General features: G+C 38.6%; 4 protein-coding genes and 1 pseudogene across 4 annotated transcripts; 1 reads left to right on the top strand and 4 right to left on the bottom strand.

Moving 5' to 3' along the window:
- Positions 1 to 507: 507 nt before the first annotated feature.
- On the bottom strand, positions 508 to 5062 carry LOC110716502 (D-3-phosphoglycerate dehydrogenase 1, chloroplastic-like). Its single transcript, XM_021895135.1, has 5 exons — positions 4129 to 5062; positions 3297 to 3673; positions 3097 to 3207; positions 2923 to 3018; positions 508 to 1599 (listed from the first exon to the last, which is right to left on the bottom strand). Exons 1-5 carry the CDS (start codon positions 4730 to 4732, stop codon positions 928 to 930), a joined length of 1860 nt encoding a protein of 619 aa, XP_021750827.1. The 5' UTR covers positions 4733 to 5062; the 3' UTR covers positions 508 to 927.
- Positions 5063 to 6514: 1452 nt separating this feature from the next.
- On the bottom strand, positions 6515 to 8415 carry LOC110716473 (probable carbohydrate esterase At4g34215). Its single transcript, XM_021895103.1, has 2 exons — positions 7409 to 8415; positions 6515 to 7058 (listed from the first exon to the last, which is right to left on the bottom strand). The coding sequence occupies exons 1-2, from the start codon at positions 7949 to 7951 to the stop codon at positions 6864 to 6866; spliced, it is 738 nt and encodes a 245-aa protein (XP_021750795.1). The 5' UTR covers positions 7952 to 8415; the 3' UTR covers positions 6515 to 6863.
- Positions 8416 to 8516: 101 nt separating this feature from the next.
- LOC110716472 (probable carbohydrate esterase At4g34215) lies at positions 8517 to 10269 on the bottom strand. Its single transcript, XM_021895101.1, has 2 exons — positions 9351 to 10269; positions 8517 to 8852 (listed from the first exon to the last, which is right to left on the bottom strand). Exons 1-2 carry the CDS (start codon positions 9900 to 9902, stop codon positions 8646 to 8648), a joined length of 759 nt encoding a protein of 252 aa, XP_021750793.1. The 5' UTR covers positions 9903 to 10269; the 3' UTR covers positions 8517 to 8645.
- A 1095-nt stretch (positions 10270 to 11364) lies between these two features.
- Positions 11365 to 14885, top strand: LOC110716531 (annotated as a pseudogene).
- Positions 14886 to 15611: 726 nt separating this feature from the next.
- LOC110716530 lies at positions 15612 to 18042 on the bottom strand. Its single transcript, XM_021895166.1, has 2 exons — positions 18037 to 18042; positions 15612 to 16766 (listed from the first exon to the last, which is right to left on the bottom strand). Exons 1-2 carry the CDS (start codon positions 18040 to 18042, stop codon positions 15612 to 15614), a joined length of 1161 nt encoding a protein of 386 aa, XP_021750858.1.
- Positions 18043 to 18137: the final 95 nt, after the last annotated feature.

Below are 18137 nucleotides of genomic sequence, written 5' to 3'. Positions count from 1 at the left end.
AATTTGGTAATTTGGTAAGTTTTTTCCACAATTTAGAGTCTGTTCCCTTCAACTGAATTTCGATTCTGTTCAGCTCTGTGTCTAATTTTCTTCTCTCATAAACAATTTCAATTCAGTTCAGTTCAACTTAGTAAATGAGAATTCAGTTCAGTTCAGTTCAGTAAATGAGAAGCCCTTACTCCATTAAAATTTTAGAGTTTGGACTTAAATTTATTCAGGAGTAACATGCATATGAACAAAATACAGAGTATAAGCTAATGTGTTAATAATAACTTAACCCCTTTATTAATTTTTTTAATGCTCTTTGGAATTATAATTGACAAAAGCAAATGCAAGTATACAACTGAAGGTTAACAATTTCTTTCTCGTAGATGACAATTTGTAATGGTTGGAAGAAGGTAACAGAGGGGGAAAATAAGAAACACGTAGAAGTCCGTAAATAAGATCAAAGGAAAAATTTGTGTAAACCATGCAAATACACTAGGTATTTTGCAAGCTTAGTCCAAATTTGTGACTCAGTGACAATTGTCACCTCGCTTTTTATTACCAAATTATCACCAACCACCATTTCTCACAAATTCCGATTACTTACATGGCTAACCAAATATTCTAGTCATTGCGATTGAGACAAAAAAAAGGATGAGTAGCAGGTGCTAAAACGAGCAAACTCTTCCTCAACTCAAAATTATTAAAAACTCCGGATACAAGATACAAGTTTGTGGCATTCAACAAATTCCACCAAAATTGGTTTCATCTTGAACTATTAACTAGTAACTAGAGCATCATAACTTCAGAAATACAAGTCTCCAATCGCCAATATATCCTCAGTCCATTTCAAAATTCAATAGCTAAGCTAATCTGTGTTGCTGCCATCAGAGAAGATGAATTCTCAGAGCTAGCACTTCCACAGTGGTGTACGAAAGAACATCATGACTTCAAAAATACGAACTCTTCAACAGCTGGAATCTCACCAATCTTCTTCAATACCTGACTGCTAGGTGGTTCATCAACCCCGATAGCCATCACAGCATGGGTTCTTGGAGCCAGTCTTCCAACACTCATGAAACTGACATTCACATTCTCTTCTCCCAAAACGCTTCCCACCCTTCCAATCATTCCAGGTTGATCAACCTGTCGGCAGAGAATAATACTACCCTCCAAACTGACATCGACCTCAAAGGAGCCAACCTTTATCAAATGTGGAATTCCATCTTTAACCCTTCCCTCGAGTCTAATCTCCCCAGAATCTGAAATTGCACTGGCAAATTTAGATTCCACATTGGCGATCTGGATCTGGATTGACTCCAGTGGGCTTTCAGGTGATCCATCCAGAAGAATGCGCTCTTCAGTAATACGAAGTCCTCTCTGCTTTGCGGTGAAATCAGCATTTACCAAGTTTACAAAGGTGCTGGAAATAGGCTCAATCAGACCCTTGGTAATCATGGCCCGGAGCACCCTAGTGTCAAGATCATCAGGTGCTCTTGAGGTTGCATAACCCACCTTCACAGATTTAACACCACTTCCACCTGCTACCAGTTGGATAGCCAGTCTACCAAGTTTCTCAGCAAGGTCAACATAAGGTTTCAGCTCATTAAGGACCTGAGCAAACAAGTAAAGATGGAAATCAAACCCATGCAATATTCAAAGCTTTAGGACACAAGCACTTAGCAGTATTGCAAACAGCATGCACACTCTTGAAACATACACAGGAACATCACTTGAGACCATGGAGATATCTAAAGGTAAAGGCCAATACAGGACCAACGGAAGAAAGGGTCTTCAGCTAATGAAAATATTTTGTTTCTGCAGAAAACAAATCCTTGGGTTCTTCTCAGACACCAAATGCAATCATTTAAATAAATGACAAGCCACGAACTAATTTGACCAATGTAAGTATCAACCGTTTCTGTACTGGGCCTACTGGCTGCTAAATAAATGAAACACAAGAAGTTTTCGGTAATTCAATGAATCAATGATCATTGGAAGTACTCAAGGACTCAAAGTTAAACAAACAGCAGAACACTAAATTCTAGAACCAAATCAATCAATCAAAGCCTTAATCCCATAAGTGAAGTCGGCTACATGAAACAAATGTGGTACCAAAATTATACGCAAGGTCTCATAGGCTGCTTAAGATGGTCAGGTAGTGAAGTTAATAGTGTACTTCAAGGTCAACCTCTAACAACAACCAAGCATCACAGAGTATCTTCAAAGAATGAAAAGTAATGTACCATTTGCAAAAAAAAAATATTTTTTGCAGAAATTTATAAATTTTCAATTTATCTACAAACAAAGTGGCACGAGATCTATTTTGATCATGAGTTCATGACAGAATATTTCAAGCACACCAGACCCACAGCCAGGTCAGCCACCTAATCAATAAGCTTACAAACTTAAAGTGCACCGAAATTGATAGGCATTAGGCAAACACAATCCAACATTGTTACTGAAAACATGTAGTGTAGTAGTGATACGGCACTCGCTCCTACAAGGTAATAGATTGATTAAAGGGATGGCAGTAACTTTGTGAGCAAATTACACAAATGTCATATGTAACATGAATACATGATACTGTATCTTCCCTACAAGCATGTATATTTTCTTCATTGATTTTGGTTATTTCTCTACCCACACTTCTAAAAGTACCAAGTATTATTAGAAACAAGTTTAAGAAGCATGTATGTGATGGTAAAGATGGCTAACTGTAACAACTACTGTGCAACGATCGCTTTGTGTATTTATATTCAAAACCAACCATAGAACCATGCAAAGAGCAACTATCAACAAATAGTAGCATATTCCTAATACAAAAAATGAAATAATGCAGCTGTAATAACTATGAACTAGTCTAGAACTCTAGATAATCAATCACAAAATAGTTAAGGCTGAATAGCTTCTGAAGAATTAAGGCAATAGGTGTACCTCAGCAGGAACCATTGGCGCATTCACGGCAGTTGCAGCAAGCTCTCCATTCAAAGCCCCTATAACTGCTTCTGCGATTTCAATGGCTACTCCTTCCTGCAGAACAAACATTACTTTGTAATGACACAATAAATTATACTATCATCAATTCTCAGTGTGTATCACTTAACCTACCTGAGCTTCCATGGTACTAGCACCAAGATGTGGAGTTGCAGTAACTCTTTCGTGCTGTATCAACTTACTGTCCTTTGCTGGGGGCTCTTGTGTGAAGACATCAAGTGCAGCCTGCAAAAGAATTTCCATGTTATATACTTCTTATCTTCCAAAAAAAACAAAGAAAAAAAGCACTCTTTTAACCAATATCTAATAGTTACCTGAGCAACAATCCCAGAATCCAGAGCCCTAACAAGAGCATCTTCATCAATCACTCCACCACGAGCGACATTCACAATCATAACACCTTTCTTCATCTTAGCAAAAGTGTCATCATTTAGCACCTTTGTTGTAGAAGAGGTGAGAGGCATGTGTAGGGAAATGAAATCTGCTGTTGCTAAGGCCTCATCAAAGGAAACAAGGTCCACTCCAATAGCTCGGGCACGGTCAGCTGGTGCATAGGGATCATGAGCAATCACATGCATGCCAAGCCCCTTGGCACGCCTCGCAACCTCAGACCCGACCTTTCCGAAACCCAAAACAGCAAGCTTCTTTCCCACAAGTGATACACCCACATACTTATTCCTCTTCCACTCCCCTGCATTGTCATAGATAAAACAATATACACATCATTGAAAAGAATTTGACAATCCATAATAATCATATATAATTAGGCAACAAATTAACACCAAAACATAGGATACTAATATCTATTCATGACCATTTGTATAGCTATAATTCAATAAGAATAGCTTAAACCCTGCATTAATCTTAACAACTACCATCTCTAAATGAATCAATCAGTACCAAATTCAACCTACCTTGAAATACCATTTACAATAAACACCTAAAACCAGATCAATCAATCCGACATGCAAGGAACCAGATTCAATCAAAACAATCAAAACCCAGAATTCCCATTAAACAGATCTAAGAACCCATTAAACGTAACCCCCAAAACACCAAAAATTAAATATTAAACAAAAGATTATAATAATGCCCACAATCTGTTCGACAAAATGCCTCAAAAAGAAAATGCACAGAAAAACTAACCAGCCTTAACAGAAGCATCAGCTTGAGCAACATTCCTAGACATAGCAGTCAAAAGAGCAATCCCATGTTCAGCCGCCGCAATGGTGTTAGCCGTCGGTGCATTAACAACCAAACACCCATGCTCAGTCGCAGCACCCAGATCTACATTATCAATCCCAACACCCGCTCTTCCAACCACCTTCAACCTCCCAGCAGACGACTCAAACACCTCCCTCGTAACCTTAGTCCCACTCCGAACAATCAAAGCGTCACAAAGAGAGATCTTAGTGCAAAGCTCTTCTGGGCTAAGATTATACGAACAATCAACATTCGCAAACGATTTCAGAAGATCCAACCCAGCGTCACCGAGCTTTTCGGCGACCAAAACGGTGGGTTTCGATTCAAGGGAGGCGGAAACGACGAGTTTTTGGCGGGGGGTAGTGGGGGTAAGGTGGCGATAAGGGTTGTGCGAGAAGAGGGAGATCGAGGGAGAAAGGGAGAGTTTAGAGGAGAGAGAAAGTTGGGAATTGGGAGAAATGGAGGTGGGGTGGAGGAATCTGTGTTTAGGGGTAAGAGATCGTTTGGAGAGTAAAGCTGTTGAAGCAGATGAAGAAGCGGCCGCCATTGTTGAGGAAGAAATGGGAGAGATGAAGCTTTTTTTCTGGGGTTTAAAGGAAGGTGCGCCGCCGTAGGAGGGAGGATTTATGGGGTGAGGAAGATGGTGGGGTTTTAAAGGGGGTTTTGGGGAGGAGAGAGAAAGAGAGGTGAAGAGGGAGGAGAGAGAAAGAGGGAGATGTGAGTTCACGTGCTGTGAAACTGCGCGGGAAAATGGGGAGTGTGGTGGTTGAGAAGGTGGAGCGTGAAATTGACGGTAAGGGTTTGAGAGTGGAATTATGGTTGATTCCTTGTATTTGGGGTTGGTGACTGGTAAGTGTTGTAATTTAGGGTTGGTAAAACAAATTGGCAATTGTAATCGTCTAATCGAGTCTTTTCAATCTTAAATCTTAAGGTTGGGTTTGAGTGCATGGGTCTTAATACAGGGTTTGTCAAGCCAAATTGGCCTTTAGGGTTTAATTGTGTTTTTAGATTTCACACTTTTTTAGGTTTCAGGTCATAGTTGATCATCTCTACTTTTAAATTAAATAGTTTATTTTCATTAGGGCATTTTAAAGGTACAAATTTTCCTCATCCTTCCTCTTCATATTTAAAGTGCCTGACACAAATAATAGATCAGTTGATCTCAGGTTTAGATTAATTGTTATTTTAATCAAGAAAGTGATGGATGATTTACAAAAATATAGCTTTTAAGAAACTTATTTACGGTTTTGCATTTGAATGAAACTTATTTACGAAAATACAGTCCACGTAGAATTGAAAATACATTTGGGGTAATTTTTTTCTTTAGAGACAAACCATTACCATAAGTAGCGGTTATAGTCTAAAACCGCTACTTGAGGTAGCGGTTTGTCTATAGTGCTCTAAGTAAAGATACAGTTAATCAATTTATAAAGGGAGGTAGCGGTTTTAGTACATAAACCGCTACTTGAGGTAGCAGTTTTACTCTGAAAAAAAAAAAAAAAACCTTATCCGAGCCTACATGGACATTAATTCCGTAATTAAGTTTCATTCCGACGTAAAAGTGTAAATAAGTTTTAAAATAACCATAATTTCGTAAATCATCTGAAAGTGATTTTATCGCCTTTTAATTTGATTTTGTCATTTGTGTATGATCCAAAGTCTAATTGAACAAAGTTTGTTGTAAAAGTTACACGTAAAAACGTAGCTACAGAGACAAGTGACCGTGTGAGGCGTGAATCCTTTTCAACTATAGACTTGATCACTTAAATCATAAGTAATAGATTTAGTGCTAAAGTGCACTAAGAACTATTAAAAGCAACAAAGGGCAGCTTAATGAGTTAAATTAGTCCGCTTAATCACTTGTCATTCAGTGATTTGCGGCTAAAGCAAATTTCACCTAACAAAAGCATTAAATGGTGGGACTCATTTTGGTATAGCCTTCAAATTTGATTCTTTTTTCTTTTACATTGGATCGTACTCAACATTTTATATTTGTATCAGCCTTGTATCAGCCTCATTCTCTGTGCTGTGCTTTTCAGCCTTCAAAGTTTGGGGTATTGTGTATTATAATTGTGGTGTATTGTAAATTTTGACTAGCAACTTGCAAATTTGGGATCCTGAGTCCTGATTCCATCCCCTTTTAACGCATCGGCCCGCATGCTTTATTGCTCTGCACGTTTACAACCAACCATTATTTGGGTCTTTTTTAAGCATCTTGTATTAAACTAATACGATGCACTTTACGTGAAACGCATACGTGATACGGAGTATTTTTGAATATTAAATGAAAACACGAATAAACTAGGAGATCATTCTGACGAAAAGAAAGGAAAAAAAACCGCATTTGGTTGAGAAGAAGACTTTGGTGATACACTGATACATTCTTCGTAATAGTCATCCTTGTGCAAGAGTCAAAACACCTTGAACTTTTCTCTTTATGCTCTGTATCTACTTGTATTAATTTCACCCGATACAAACACTTGTAAAGTAGAATAAAAGGGATATAAAGAGGAATAAATACATACTCAGCACAAGTAGAAATTGGTTCATGTAAAATAAGAATACACACGAGACTAACAAGTTGTGTAAAAAAAACCACGATTTTACAGGTTTGTTTCATTCCTTTTTGAAAAGAAGGTACAAGATGCAAATACACGAGTTAACCAAACAAAGAAGGATTAAAAATGGCTAAGGTAGGCATCAGCCAACATTTGTCCTAAATGAACTTGGGATTCAGTAGTTAAATGCATATTATCATCTTTTAGCTTCAACCCCTTGGCATCTACACATATCACATTGGGGAGATTGATCTCAAGCTGTGCTTCTCTTACCTTTTCTGTGTATTGTTCGTCCACCCCGGATGCAAGTGCCACCTACAGAAATTAACCATTCTCTTATCATATATTCCAAGCTATAACTTTCTTGTGAATAAGTTAATAGAGTAGCTATTTGACGAGACTATCTTGCATTGACCTAAACCCGTGTATAAAAAATTACTTGCGAAATTAGAAACTAAAAACACTCTAGCCCAGTAAAGTTGAAAATTGTGAGATTATCTCATACAAGACTTTACCTAAAAATGACAAATTGCCACGCCTATATATTTACCAATTATAAATATTATCCAAAATATTAAGTCAAGATAGAAACATTATGGTGATTGCTCTTATAACAAAACCATGAACACACATACAAATCTGGTCTTAAATTAGAAGTAGATTACCTGAATAATTGGAAGCAACGGCAACTGAAGATCCTCCCTGACATTACAAATAAACTCCTCCATCCTATCTTTATATTCATCTGCATCATGCTCTGTCAACGTATCACTCTCTCCTTGGTACCACACCAATGCCTTAATCTCACTCTCATCCCCACCTCTCCTCACTGCAGCTTTAGACCTCTTCACCATACTCTTGTACAAGGGTGTTCCGCGTGCCCACTCACTGATCGGAGATGCACCCACAGCACAGGGCACGAGTCCAACAGTGCCAGCCTCGTGCTCTATAAGCTTATGAGCAAAGGGCATGCCAGGCCCAACCCCGCAAACCTTCTGCGTATCAATATCAACATGTAGAGGCTCATGTGCCTCCTCCCAAAGGAGTTGAGCGCTGAAGCGGAGGATCGAAGGGTTAGGCTGACATTCGGGTGGAACAACACTATCCCATTTCTGGTCAGTCTCGGAGTACTTAATGACTCCTCCACGGCCTGACATGTTGCTCTGCCCTGAGAGGATGAAGATCTCTTTGGAGTCCTCACATGACATGATTGCCTAGCTATGGAAGATGAAGTATTCTATTGAAAATGCATCACTCTTCTAATCTAGGTTCTTTTATGCAATTCATTCCATTTCTTTAACATTTTACAGTTGTCTCCCCGTCATTTCCGGAGATGTATGGTATAAACATTGACTTACAATTTGCAACTTGCAAATTTAAAATTCTGAACTCTAAACCCTTGCAGATAGAATCCAAGCCTCTATACATTAAGTCAATAACAAGCATCTTCATGGTACCCCAAGGTCTCCAACAACTACTTGACTAGCATTACATTACTTATGTTAGCTATATAAAGCATGCATTCATCACTTAGAATCTTAGATAGCAATATTCAGATATTCGAAAAGTAAGTCTTGTAACAAACTGATGCATAGTATGCAATCGATAAGATTAGGTACTGATGAATAAATTTATAAGATTTGAGGAAACTTCAATCATTGTATGCAAATATATCCATTGTATAAAAACAGTCATGATAGTAACAACGATTATAGAGAAAAAAAAAATAAAGACGATTTCCACACATACACAGCAATGAGAGCAATAGAGACAGATCAAAAACATTTTGATTTATTGAATACCAAGAAATATAAAACCGTATAAGAAGTGCAAGTTATCCAAATGACAACATATGCAAGCAGTAATGCAGCATGTAAATATCTCCATATGTAGAGGTAAAGCCTAAGAGGAGGAAGGATTAAAATGGCAGAGGTAGGCATCAGCCAACATCTGACCTAATTGAACCTGGGCTTCGGTAGATAAATGAAGATTGTCGTCGTTGAGTTTCAATCCTTTGGCATCCACACATACAACATTTGGGAGTTTGATCCCTAGTTGTGCTTCTCTCACCTTATCTATGTATTTTTCATACCCTGATGCAAGTGCCACCTGAACAAATTAAGCATTTTCAGTAATTCCTAAATTTTATAATATACCAAGTATATATATTCACACATCAATGTTTTCATAACTACAACAAGCATTGTTTGAATTCTTGGTTCGATCAAGCAAGGCACTTCTCATCAAATAGCTGGGCGGTATACAATAAAATTCATAATGACTTCATACACTATAGAAAATTAGAAATGACATAAAATGTAGACATACTAAACTACACCAACATTACCAATTTACCATGTTAGAGGTGTCAACTTAACGTTTGAATTAGAGTTTAAGTTCACAATGCATATCAATCTTTTAAAGATAGTTTAATTTGACTTTTTATGGTTTTCAAGACGTATGTAACATCTCTTTATCTCTAATTGTGCTTGAAACCATACACAAGACTTTTCCAAATTTGAACATTCCTAAAATAAATGATTACCAACAAATACAATACCAAAACAAACAACAATAAAGTAAAGAAGTACAAATGTAGAATAGTACCTGAATGATAGGAAGCAATGGCAACTGAAGATCTTCCCTAACATCACAAATAAACTTCTCCAATCGCCCTTTATACGCGTCAGCGTCACTCGCCGTGGCATCACTCTCACCTTGATACCACAACATTGCTTTAATCTCACCCCCACCACTCTCCACACTACATTTAGCTCTCTTCACCATATTCTCATACAAGTGTTCCCCACGCGCCCACTCTCTTATCGCAGTCCCGCCAACGGCACACGGGACAAGTCCAATTGGCCCACCCACGCGCTCCCTAACCACGTTGGCGAATGGCATTCCGGGTCCCACCCCACAAACCTTACGGCTATCGATGTCGGAATGTAGTGGATCACGCGCTTGCTCCCAATGGAGGTGCGCGTTGAGGCGGAGGATTGAAGGGTGGGGTTGACATTCCGGCGGAATAACGCCGTCCCATTTCTTGTGGTGGTGGTGATGGTAGTCGGTGTATTTAACGACGCCTCCTCGGCCGGCCATGTTGCTTTGGCCGGAGAGGAGGAAGATCTGTTTTGCGGTGGTGTCGCACGACATCATTATTTGATTGGGTTTTTGGGATCGAAAGATGTTGACCCTTGGTTCAGTTGGTCACTCTGTAGCTCTGTTGTTGTTTTGGGCTTTTGGGTTGGTAATCACAATTTATTTTTATTTTTTAATTATTTTTTTTATGTATAACAAATGAGGTGTCGGTTAATAATGGGTTGGATAAAGTCGGATTGTATGGAGTGTTGATTACTTGAGTCTATTTCAAATTAGACTTGTGGTAAATTATTGTATTTATACAAGTCATAATTTGAATTGAATTTTGTTCAAGCTGATTGTCAAACAGTTACATCGTGTCAATATTTGACAACTAACTATAACTTTTATTTAAAAACAATTGAAGATATGTATAGACAAGCGTAAAATCCCAATACTACAAAATTACAAATAAATAAAAAGAAACGGAGTATTGGATATGAGTCGGTATGACTAGAGTAAGTGTTACCCACTACCATGGTATGGGTAATACTCCCTCCGTCTCATTATTACATGTCTGTATTCCCTTTTGGGGTGATAAAAATTAAGTACCTATTTCTATTTATAGGTTGTACTTTTTGACAATATTATTCTCTTTTTGATGATTTGTCACCTTTTTTCTTGAACTTTCTTAATTCCCGTGTAAAATGAGAAATAGTCATGTAATAAAGGGACGGAGGGAGTACTACCCAATACCACATTTTTTTTTCTTTTTCCTTTTTTTTCCTTTTCCTCTTTATCTTCTTCCTTCCTTAAACCCTTTTCCCCACCTCTATGGATAGCTCCCATTGTCGGCCAAACCTCCGCCCACCTCACCTTCACCTCCGACAACAAGAAGCCCACCCCACCAGCTACTACCTTGGTCGAAATCCAAAAACACGCAACTACCTCCATTAAAAATAATCGAAAACCACTCATAAAAACGTAACCCAAAAACAAGAGACACAAACTTATGGTTCTAGCCATGAAAAACGGTGAGTTCTATGCTGGAAATCGCTGAGTTCGATCGAAATTGACACCGGTAGTTTTTTGTTTGTGCTCAGTTATTATTAATTTCTATACTGTTATTATTGGTTTGTATACTGTTATTCTTGATTTTTATACTGTTATTCATAATTTATATACTGTTATTGAGAGGAGAGAGGCTGCATTTTTACAACATGGGTAAGTTTTACATGAAATTACATTTTTGCCCATGGTATAGGCCCAACGAGCCCAAACCTGGCCGTGGTCTATCACTACTCGTATGAGTGTGGCTGGTTGTCATTGTATCAAGTACAGTGGGGCAAGGCTTTTATGATTCAATAAATGAATTAGATACCTAAAATGTTACTAGTGACCAGTGATAAAATGATACAAGAGATTTATGTAAGGCCAAGGTATTGAGATTTATGTAAGTTACTAAATTGTGACTAAAAATTGAAATCTCTAAACGTGAAGAGAAGATCTACATAAGAGCTGAGAATCTGAGATACCAAATATGGCAAGTGTCTCAGTGTTATCAGCTGCTGCTAGAAGGTAATACTCTGTATTCCATGCTTAACATTTGTATGGGTATAAGCTTTATTTAGGTAAATGAGTTACATTGTAGGAAGGTAATCCCTTGCCTTTCTCATATATTGGCAGTGTATATATATACAAAGAATCTAGGTAACTTCTATCTAGGGAAACAATACACAATCATTAATGTAGCAACCTAGGAACCATATATACATAGTACATAGTCTAATACACCCCCGTAGTCGCAACGGGAGGTAATCGGACGTTGAGGCTATTGCGAAAGTCTTCGAACAGGAGCTGTGGGAGTCCTTTTGTGAAGACATCAGCTACTTGATAGCGTGAGGGGATGTGTAGAACTCGGACTTGACCACGGGTGACTTTTTCCCGTACGAAATGGATGTCCATTTCAATATGCTTTGTCCGTTGGTGTTGCACGAGGTTGCCGGTGAGATAAACTACACTTACATTATCACAATATACGACCGTAGCTTTCTTGATGGGGCAACGAAGCTCAAGGAGAATGTTGCGAAGCCAACAAGATTCGGCCACCACATTTGCCACCCCACGGTATTCGGCTTCAACACTTGAACGGGAAAGAGTGGGCTGCCGTTTTGCCGACCAAGAAATGAGGTTGTCTCCAAGAAAAATGCAATATCCGGAGGTGGATCGTCTTGTGTCCGGGCAGCCACCCCAATCGGCGTCGGTGTATGAGAGCAATCACGCAAGTGATGAAGAGTATAGGTGCAAACCGAGCTTCAATGTGCCTTGTAAGTATCGTAAGATGCGACGAAGAGCATGCATATGCTCCTTGCGTGGGTCATGCATGAAAAGGCACACTTGTTGGACAACATACGAAATGTCGGGGCGGGTGAAAGTCAAATATTGTAGTGCACCTGCCAAGCTTCGGTAGAGGGTAGGGTCGTCAGTCGGGGGACCGGAAGAAGCACTTAATTTTTGCTTGGTGTCGACCGGAGTAGAAGAGGGCTTGCAAGATGACATGTTGCCCCGAGCAAGAATGTCCTTGGCATAAGATTGTTGTGACAAAAAGAGGTCGTGGCTATGGTGAGTGACTGAAATGCCGAGAAAGGAGCTGAGCTTGCCGAGATCTTTCATGGCAAATTCCGAGCTTAATTTTTCCATTATAGACTTGCGGAGAGAATCGGAGGAGGCCGTGAGAATTATGTCATCCACATAGAGGAGTATGTATGCAATTTGTTTACCATGGAAATATATAAAAAGAGAGTGGTCGGATTTGCTATGAATGAACCCAAGTGTTGACACAAATGTAGCAAACCGATGGTACCATGCTCGTGGTGCTTGTTTGAGACCATAGAGAGCCTTATTGAGAAGGCACACATGACCCGGGTTATCCTTGTCTCGAAAACCGGGTGGTTGATGCATGTATACAGTTTCTTCAATATCACCATTCAAGAAAGCATTTTTCACGTCCATTTGATGAATGGACCAAGACTTGGAGAGAGCGATGCTAAGGACGGTACGGATGGTTGTCGGTTTTACCACCGGGCTAAAAGTCTCATCATAATCAACTCCAACCTGTTGATTCCTGCCATTAACAACAAGTCGGGCTTTATGCCGCTCAAAAATACCGTTAGCATCTTTCTTGTGGCGGTAGAGCCACATACAAGGAATAATATTGACATCACGGGGACGGGGGACCAACTCCCACGTCTTATTTTAAATTAGAGCATTATATTCATCGAGCATGGCATTTTTCCAATTAGTATCACCTAATGCTTTGATTGGGTTGCACGGGAGAGGAGATGGAGTGGTGTGAGTATGCAGATTAAAGTGTCTTTTGGGCTTGAATATTCCATGAGAGCTCCTAGTAGCCATTTGAGGGGAGAGAGGTGGGATGGGCTGCTGTGTGGGCTGCGGCATGTGATTGGGCCCAGGGGAGGGGATGTTTGTAGTAGTGTGTTGAGGTGAGGGAGTGGGCTGGGCCTCTTGAAGGGGGGAGGGAGGATGCCGAGCAGGAGAGAGAGTGTGGGCTTGTGGGGTTTGCACGGTTTGGGCCGTGGCTGTGGGTTGGGCCGCATTTGGAGGGGGGAGGGAGCTCATTTGGTGAAGGATGGAGGGAGATAGCCCATGATCTAGGAATTCGTAAGTAGTAGCAGTAGGTGTGTGGATTTTTGAGAAAGGAAATTGAGACTCATCAAATAGCACATGACGAGAGACGAAAATTTTATTTGTGGACATGTCATAGAATTTGTAACCTCTATGATTGGGAGGGTATCCCAAAAAGACACAAGGAGTAGAGCGAGTTTGGAGTTTATTAATGGAGGTAGAGGGAAAGAGAGGGTAGCAAAGGCAACCGAAGATACGAAGATGAGAGTATGAGGGATCCTCTGATACCATGTAGGAAGGTAATCCCTTGCCTTTCTCATATATTGGCAGTGTATATATATACAAAGAATCTAGGTAATTGCTATCTAGGGAAACAATACACAATCATTAATGTAGCAACCTAGGAACCATATATACATAGTACATAGTCCAATATACATATATAGAATGCAATGAATTTCCTTACATTTTCTTCTTCTTAGATGGAAACCCAGCTTAATATCATCTCCCGAGTCATATCTTGGATATTGCCGACCTTTTTTTTAAAATTTAATTCTCACTTTTAAAGTTTTTTCTTTTTACATTAAAAAAAAGTTATTATCAATACCATTTTTTAAAAAAATTTATGTTTTTGTTCATAGGTTGGAAGGTAAGGTTGCACTCATCACAGGTGGTGCTAGTGGAATCGGAGAATATGCTGTAAAACTTTTTACTAAACATGGTGCCAAAGTCATGATTGCTGATATCCAAGATGAATTGGGCCAAACTGTATGCAAGAACTTGGGCTTATCTGCATCATCCTACATCCATTGCAATGTCACTAATGAAACCCATGTCCAAAACGCAGTTGACTCAACGATGGCCCAATATGGAAAACTCGACATCATGTTCAACAACGCGGGTATAGTGGGCTTTCCCAAGCCCAACATCCTTCACAATACGCAATCCGAATTTGAAGAAACTGTTAGGGTGAATCTAATTGGGCCATTTTTGGGTACTAAACATGCGGCCCGAGTCATGATCCCGGCCCAATAAGGTAGTATCATTACAACAGCTAGTACTTGCTCTACCATTGGAGGTGTAGCCTCCCATGCCTACACTAGCTCCAAGCATGGTGTGGTAGGGCTCACACGGAACACGATCGTTGAACTCGAAAAATATGGGATTAGGGTGAACTGTGTGTCACCTCATGCGGTTTCTACTCCTTTGGCTAAACGCCTTTTTAGTCTAGATGATGAAGCTATAGCAAACATATACTCTAATCTCAAAGGTGCTTGGTGTAAAGTGGAGGATGTTGGAAATGCGGCTTTATTTCTTGCTATTGATGATTCAAAGTTTATAAGTGGACACAATCTTATTGTTGATGGGGGATTTACCATTGTGAATCCTGGGTTTTGTATGTTTGAACAACTATAATAATAATAATGTAGTCATTGTCAATTAGGAAAAAAAAAAAGGAAAATTTTCCTTGAATTATCATTGTATTGAAATGTCGTCCACATTATTGAATTTATTGCAATTTGCAATTGAAATAAGGTATCAACTTTCTAAAAGTTAATTATATTATACTCCGTATTTTCTTATATGACGTGTATATTCTTAAAGTCATTAAGCCTGACTATGGTACTATGTTGAGTATGAAGTTTTTATTCCAAAATTATATAAACTGGTAATAAGAGAAAAGTGTTCTCTTTTTTTCTTTTCAGTAATTGAGAGTCACATTGCCATTCCCTGCTTATTGATTAGGGCAAAGAAATTTGATCGCTACTAGAAAGAAGCAAAGGTGAGGATAGTTAAATTGGAAATAGCCTCCCTTAATCTTATAAAACATTTAACTCTTATCTTTTTATTAATGTGAGACACTCAGATGTATAATTGAAGGAAAATTATGATTCAACATGAACAAATGAAGGAATTATTTAAAATAAATGTGTCCTAATATTATTATAGGTTCACCTCATTTGAGAATCCTTAAATAGTAAATGACATACGTAGTAGAATTTTTTTTTTGAATGGGATAAAGTTGATCAAGAACGCCACCTTTGACTTGTTATGTGGAAGAGAAAAAGCCCAACGACTTGTCACAACTTTACAATTGGGTGTGTTTTTTTTTTTTTTTTGACAAAGAGAACTAACAAAAAATTAAAAAGTGAAATGAAGTAAAATTCTACGCCTAGCTGCACCAGCAAGAGAGTGAGCCTCAGCAACCGATGTCCTAGAAACCTTCTGAACATGACACGTTGAGAAGGAGGAGATAACATCCCGGATTTCCTGAATTGTCCACATTACCGAAATATCAGCAGTTCTAAAATCCTGGATCAACCGAGGAATAGACATGCAGTCTGTGAACAGGTAAATGCTCGAGAAACCCCGATGTCGAGCATGCTTAAGACCGAAAAGACAAGCCTGCAGTTCAGAATGAAGAGCAGAACTAGCCATACAGGCCCGAGCTCCACCCCTAATGCAGTGGGAAAAAGAGGGATCCAAGAAACACCAACCCGCACCTGCATTATGATTCTGTCGATCCCAGGCACCATCAAAGAGCATAGAAACTTCACATAACATGTTAGGACCACCTCGTAACACCAGTCTCTCAGAGGGAGCAGAAAACCCAGGGGGAACACTAGTAGAACAGCTAGAAAACTCACGAGCCTTACCACTTCTAGTGGACCATTCCCAAGCAAGATCCAAGACAAAATGAGGGGAATAAACCGCCGATCGAAACCGAACATTATTCCTAGTAAGCCAAATGGCCCAGCAAATCCCAAAAAAACAATCCAAAGCAAGCCAATGCTTAGCCTTCGCAAAGCTGGAAATAATGCCAGAGAACCAAGCAGAAAAAGGAAAAGAAGTATCAGGCTTAGGGAGCGACCCCCAGTCCATGGAATCCCATAAACTACTAGAGAAAGGACAATCCCGAAATAGATGTCCCACGGACTCCGAAGAGACATGACAAAACACACATGTGGTATCAATCGGAATGCCCTTAAGAGCAAGAACCTCTGCTGTCGGAAGAGCATTATGTAAGACCTTCCAAGCTAGCAATTTCCACTTTGGAAGAATAGACAGACCCCATAAACGTTTCCACCATGAAGAATCAGTAGAAGTACTCTGAAGGGAAAATTGCTGAGACAGGAGGGTTGTATAAGCAGATTTGGTCGAGAACGACCCATCCCGAGTATATTTCCAGTACACAAAATCATCAATCTTCTGTATTGGGCGTTCAAAATCATCAATCTTCTGTATTGGGTGTGTTGATTCAAGAGGCTTGATAAATACGAAGTAGAATTTAGGCGTCTATGATATACCAAGCAACACACTTATATTGCATGCAAACTCTACATCCTTTTTTAATTTTTTTTTTTTTTTTTTTTTTTTGCAAACTTTACAAAATTAGATAACAAATACTTAAAGAACATTATATTATATTATCTTATATCATACATCAAATGACAAGTGTCTCTATCTTTTCCCCTGCTGCTAGAAGGTAACTAAACGTATATATTCTCAGTTTTTTTTTTTTTTTTTTTTTTTTTTTTTTGGTTTTTCAATTTTATTTTTCTGCTTTTGCTTCACATGATTTCCAAGCTCACAGTGTTTGTAGGTTAACGATTTGGTAATGCAGTCAATGTTTTTGCAAATTAGATGTACCATATACTTCAATAGTTCTACAATATAACAAAAGGGAAAATGATAGTGCAAATCAACGAATAAGTACACATTAAATTGATGTGGCTCTCTAATCTTAACATCGATACAAGTTAGACTACGCTTATATTGATATTGAGGGAAATTAAAACATAATGTGAAGTGCAAAATAAGGCAAGTTTTAGAGTTAGAGATTTTATATAAAATTCCCCAAAAAAAGTTTTTTTTTTATTTTTTTTAAAAAAAAAAGAAAAAAGAAGAAGAAGATAAATCCTGAAAAGACAAACTGATTTATTCGTATACCATAGGCAAGTACTGAAGATTTATGAAATTGTTTTTAGGTTGGAAGGCAAGGTTGCCCTTATCACAGGAGGTGCTAATGGAATTGGTGAATATACAGCTAAATTTTTCATTCAAAATGGTGCAAAAGTAATGATTGCTGATATCCAAGATGATTTGGGCCAAGAAGTTTGCAAGGATCTAGGCGCATCAGTAGCCTCATATATCCATTGCAATGTCACTAATGAAGCCCATATAAAAAACGCAGTTGACTCAACAATGGCCCAATACGGAAAACTCGACATCATGTTCAATAATGCTAGCATAGTTAGCCATCCCAAGCCCACTATCCTTGACAACACATTATCGGTGTAAATTTTACCCTACACCCTAATGTAGGGTGTGTTCCCTACACCCCCCCCCATGCTACATCGTTTTGTAGCTGGTATTGAGTTCTCATGTGCAGCTTCTTTCCTTTTGCGATTCTTTCCTTTTTTTCTTTTTTTTTTTTTTTTTTTTTCCTTTTTTTCTTTTTTTTCTTTTCTTCTTCTTTTTTCCTTTTTTCTTTGTTTCTTATTATTCAAGTTATGTATATATATGATTTTAAACCCTATTTTTTCTCTCTCTTCAATTGATCAACCTCCATTTTTTATCTACATTTTTCTCTCGCTAATTCATCTTCTTCATTTGATTTTTTGAACGAACTCGTTAATTGTTACCGATCATCAATGGCGAATTCTG

Source organism: Chenopodium quinoa, unplaced genomic scaffold, assembly GCF_001683475.1.
Source record: "Chenopodium quinoa cultivar QQ74 unplaced genomic scaffold, ASM168347v1, whole genome shotgun sequence".
Classification (NCBI taxonomy): domain Eukaryota; kingdom Viridiplantae; phylum Streptophyta; class Magnoliopsida; order Caryophyllales; family Amaranthaceae; genus Chenopodium; species Chenopodium quinoa.
Note: the sequence above shows the minus strand (reverse complement) of the source record. Positions and strands in the feature narration are given on the sequence as shown.

Coding starts and splice junctions, on each gene's coding strand:
- LOC110716473 (XM_021895103.1), bottom strand. CDS start 7,951: ATGTCATGTGAGGACTCCAAAGAGATCTTCATCCTCTCAGGGCAGAGC. Junction 7,059..7,408: donor CGTTGCTTCCAATTATTCAG/GTAATCTACTTC, acceptor TAATTTCTGTAG/GTGGCACTTGCATCCGGGGT.
- LOC110716472 (XM_021895101.1), bottom strand. CDS start 9,902: ATGATGTCGTGCGACACCACCGCAAAACAGATCTTCCTCCTCTCCGGC. Junction 8,853..9,350: donor CATTGCTTCCTATCATTCAG/GTACTATTCTAC, acceptor TAATTTGTTCAG/GTGGCACTTGCATCAGGGTA.
- LOC110716502 (XM_021895135.1), bottom strand. CDS start 4,732: ATGGCGGCCGCTTCTTCATCTGCTTCAACAGCTTTACTCTCCAAACGA. Junction 3,674..4,128: donor TGATGCTTCTGTTAAGGCTG/GTTAGTTTTTCT, acceptor ATGACAATGCAG/GGGAGTGGAAGAGGAATAAG. Junction 1,600..2,922: donor CGCCAATGGTTCCTGCTGAG/GTACACCTATTG, acceptor TTGTTTGCTCAG/GTCCTTAATGAGCTGAAACC.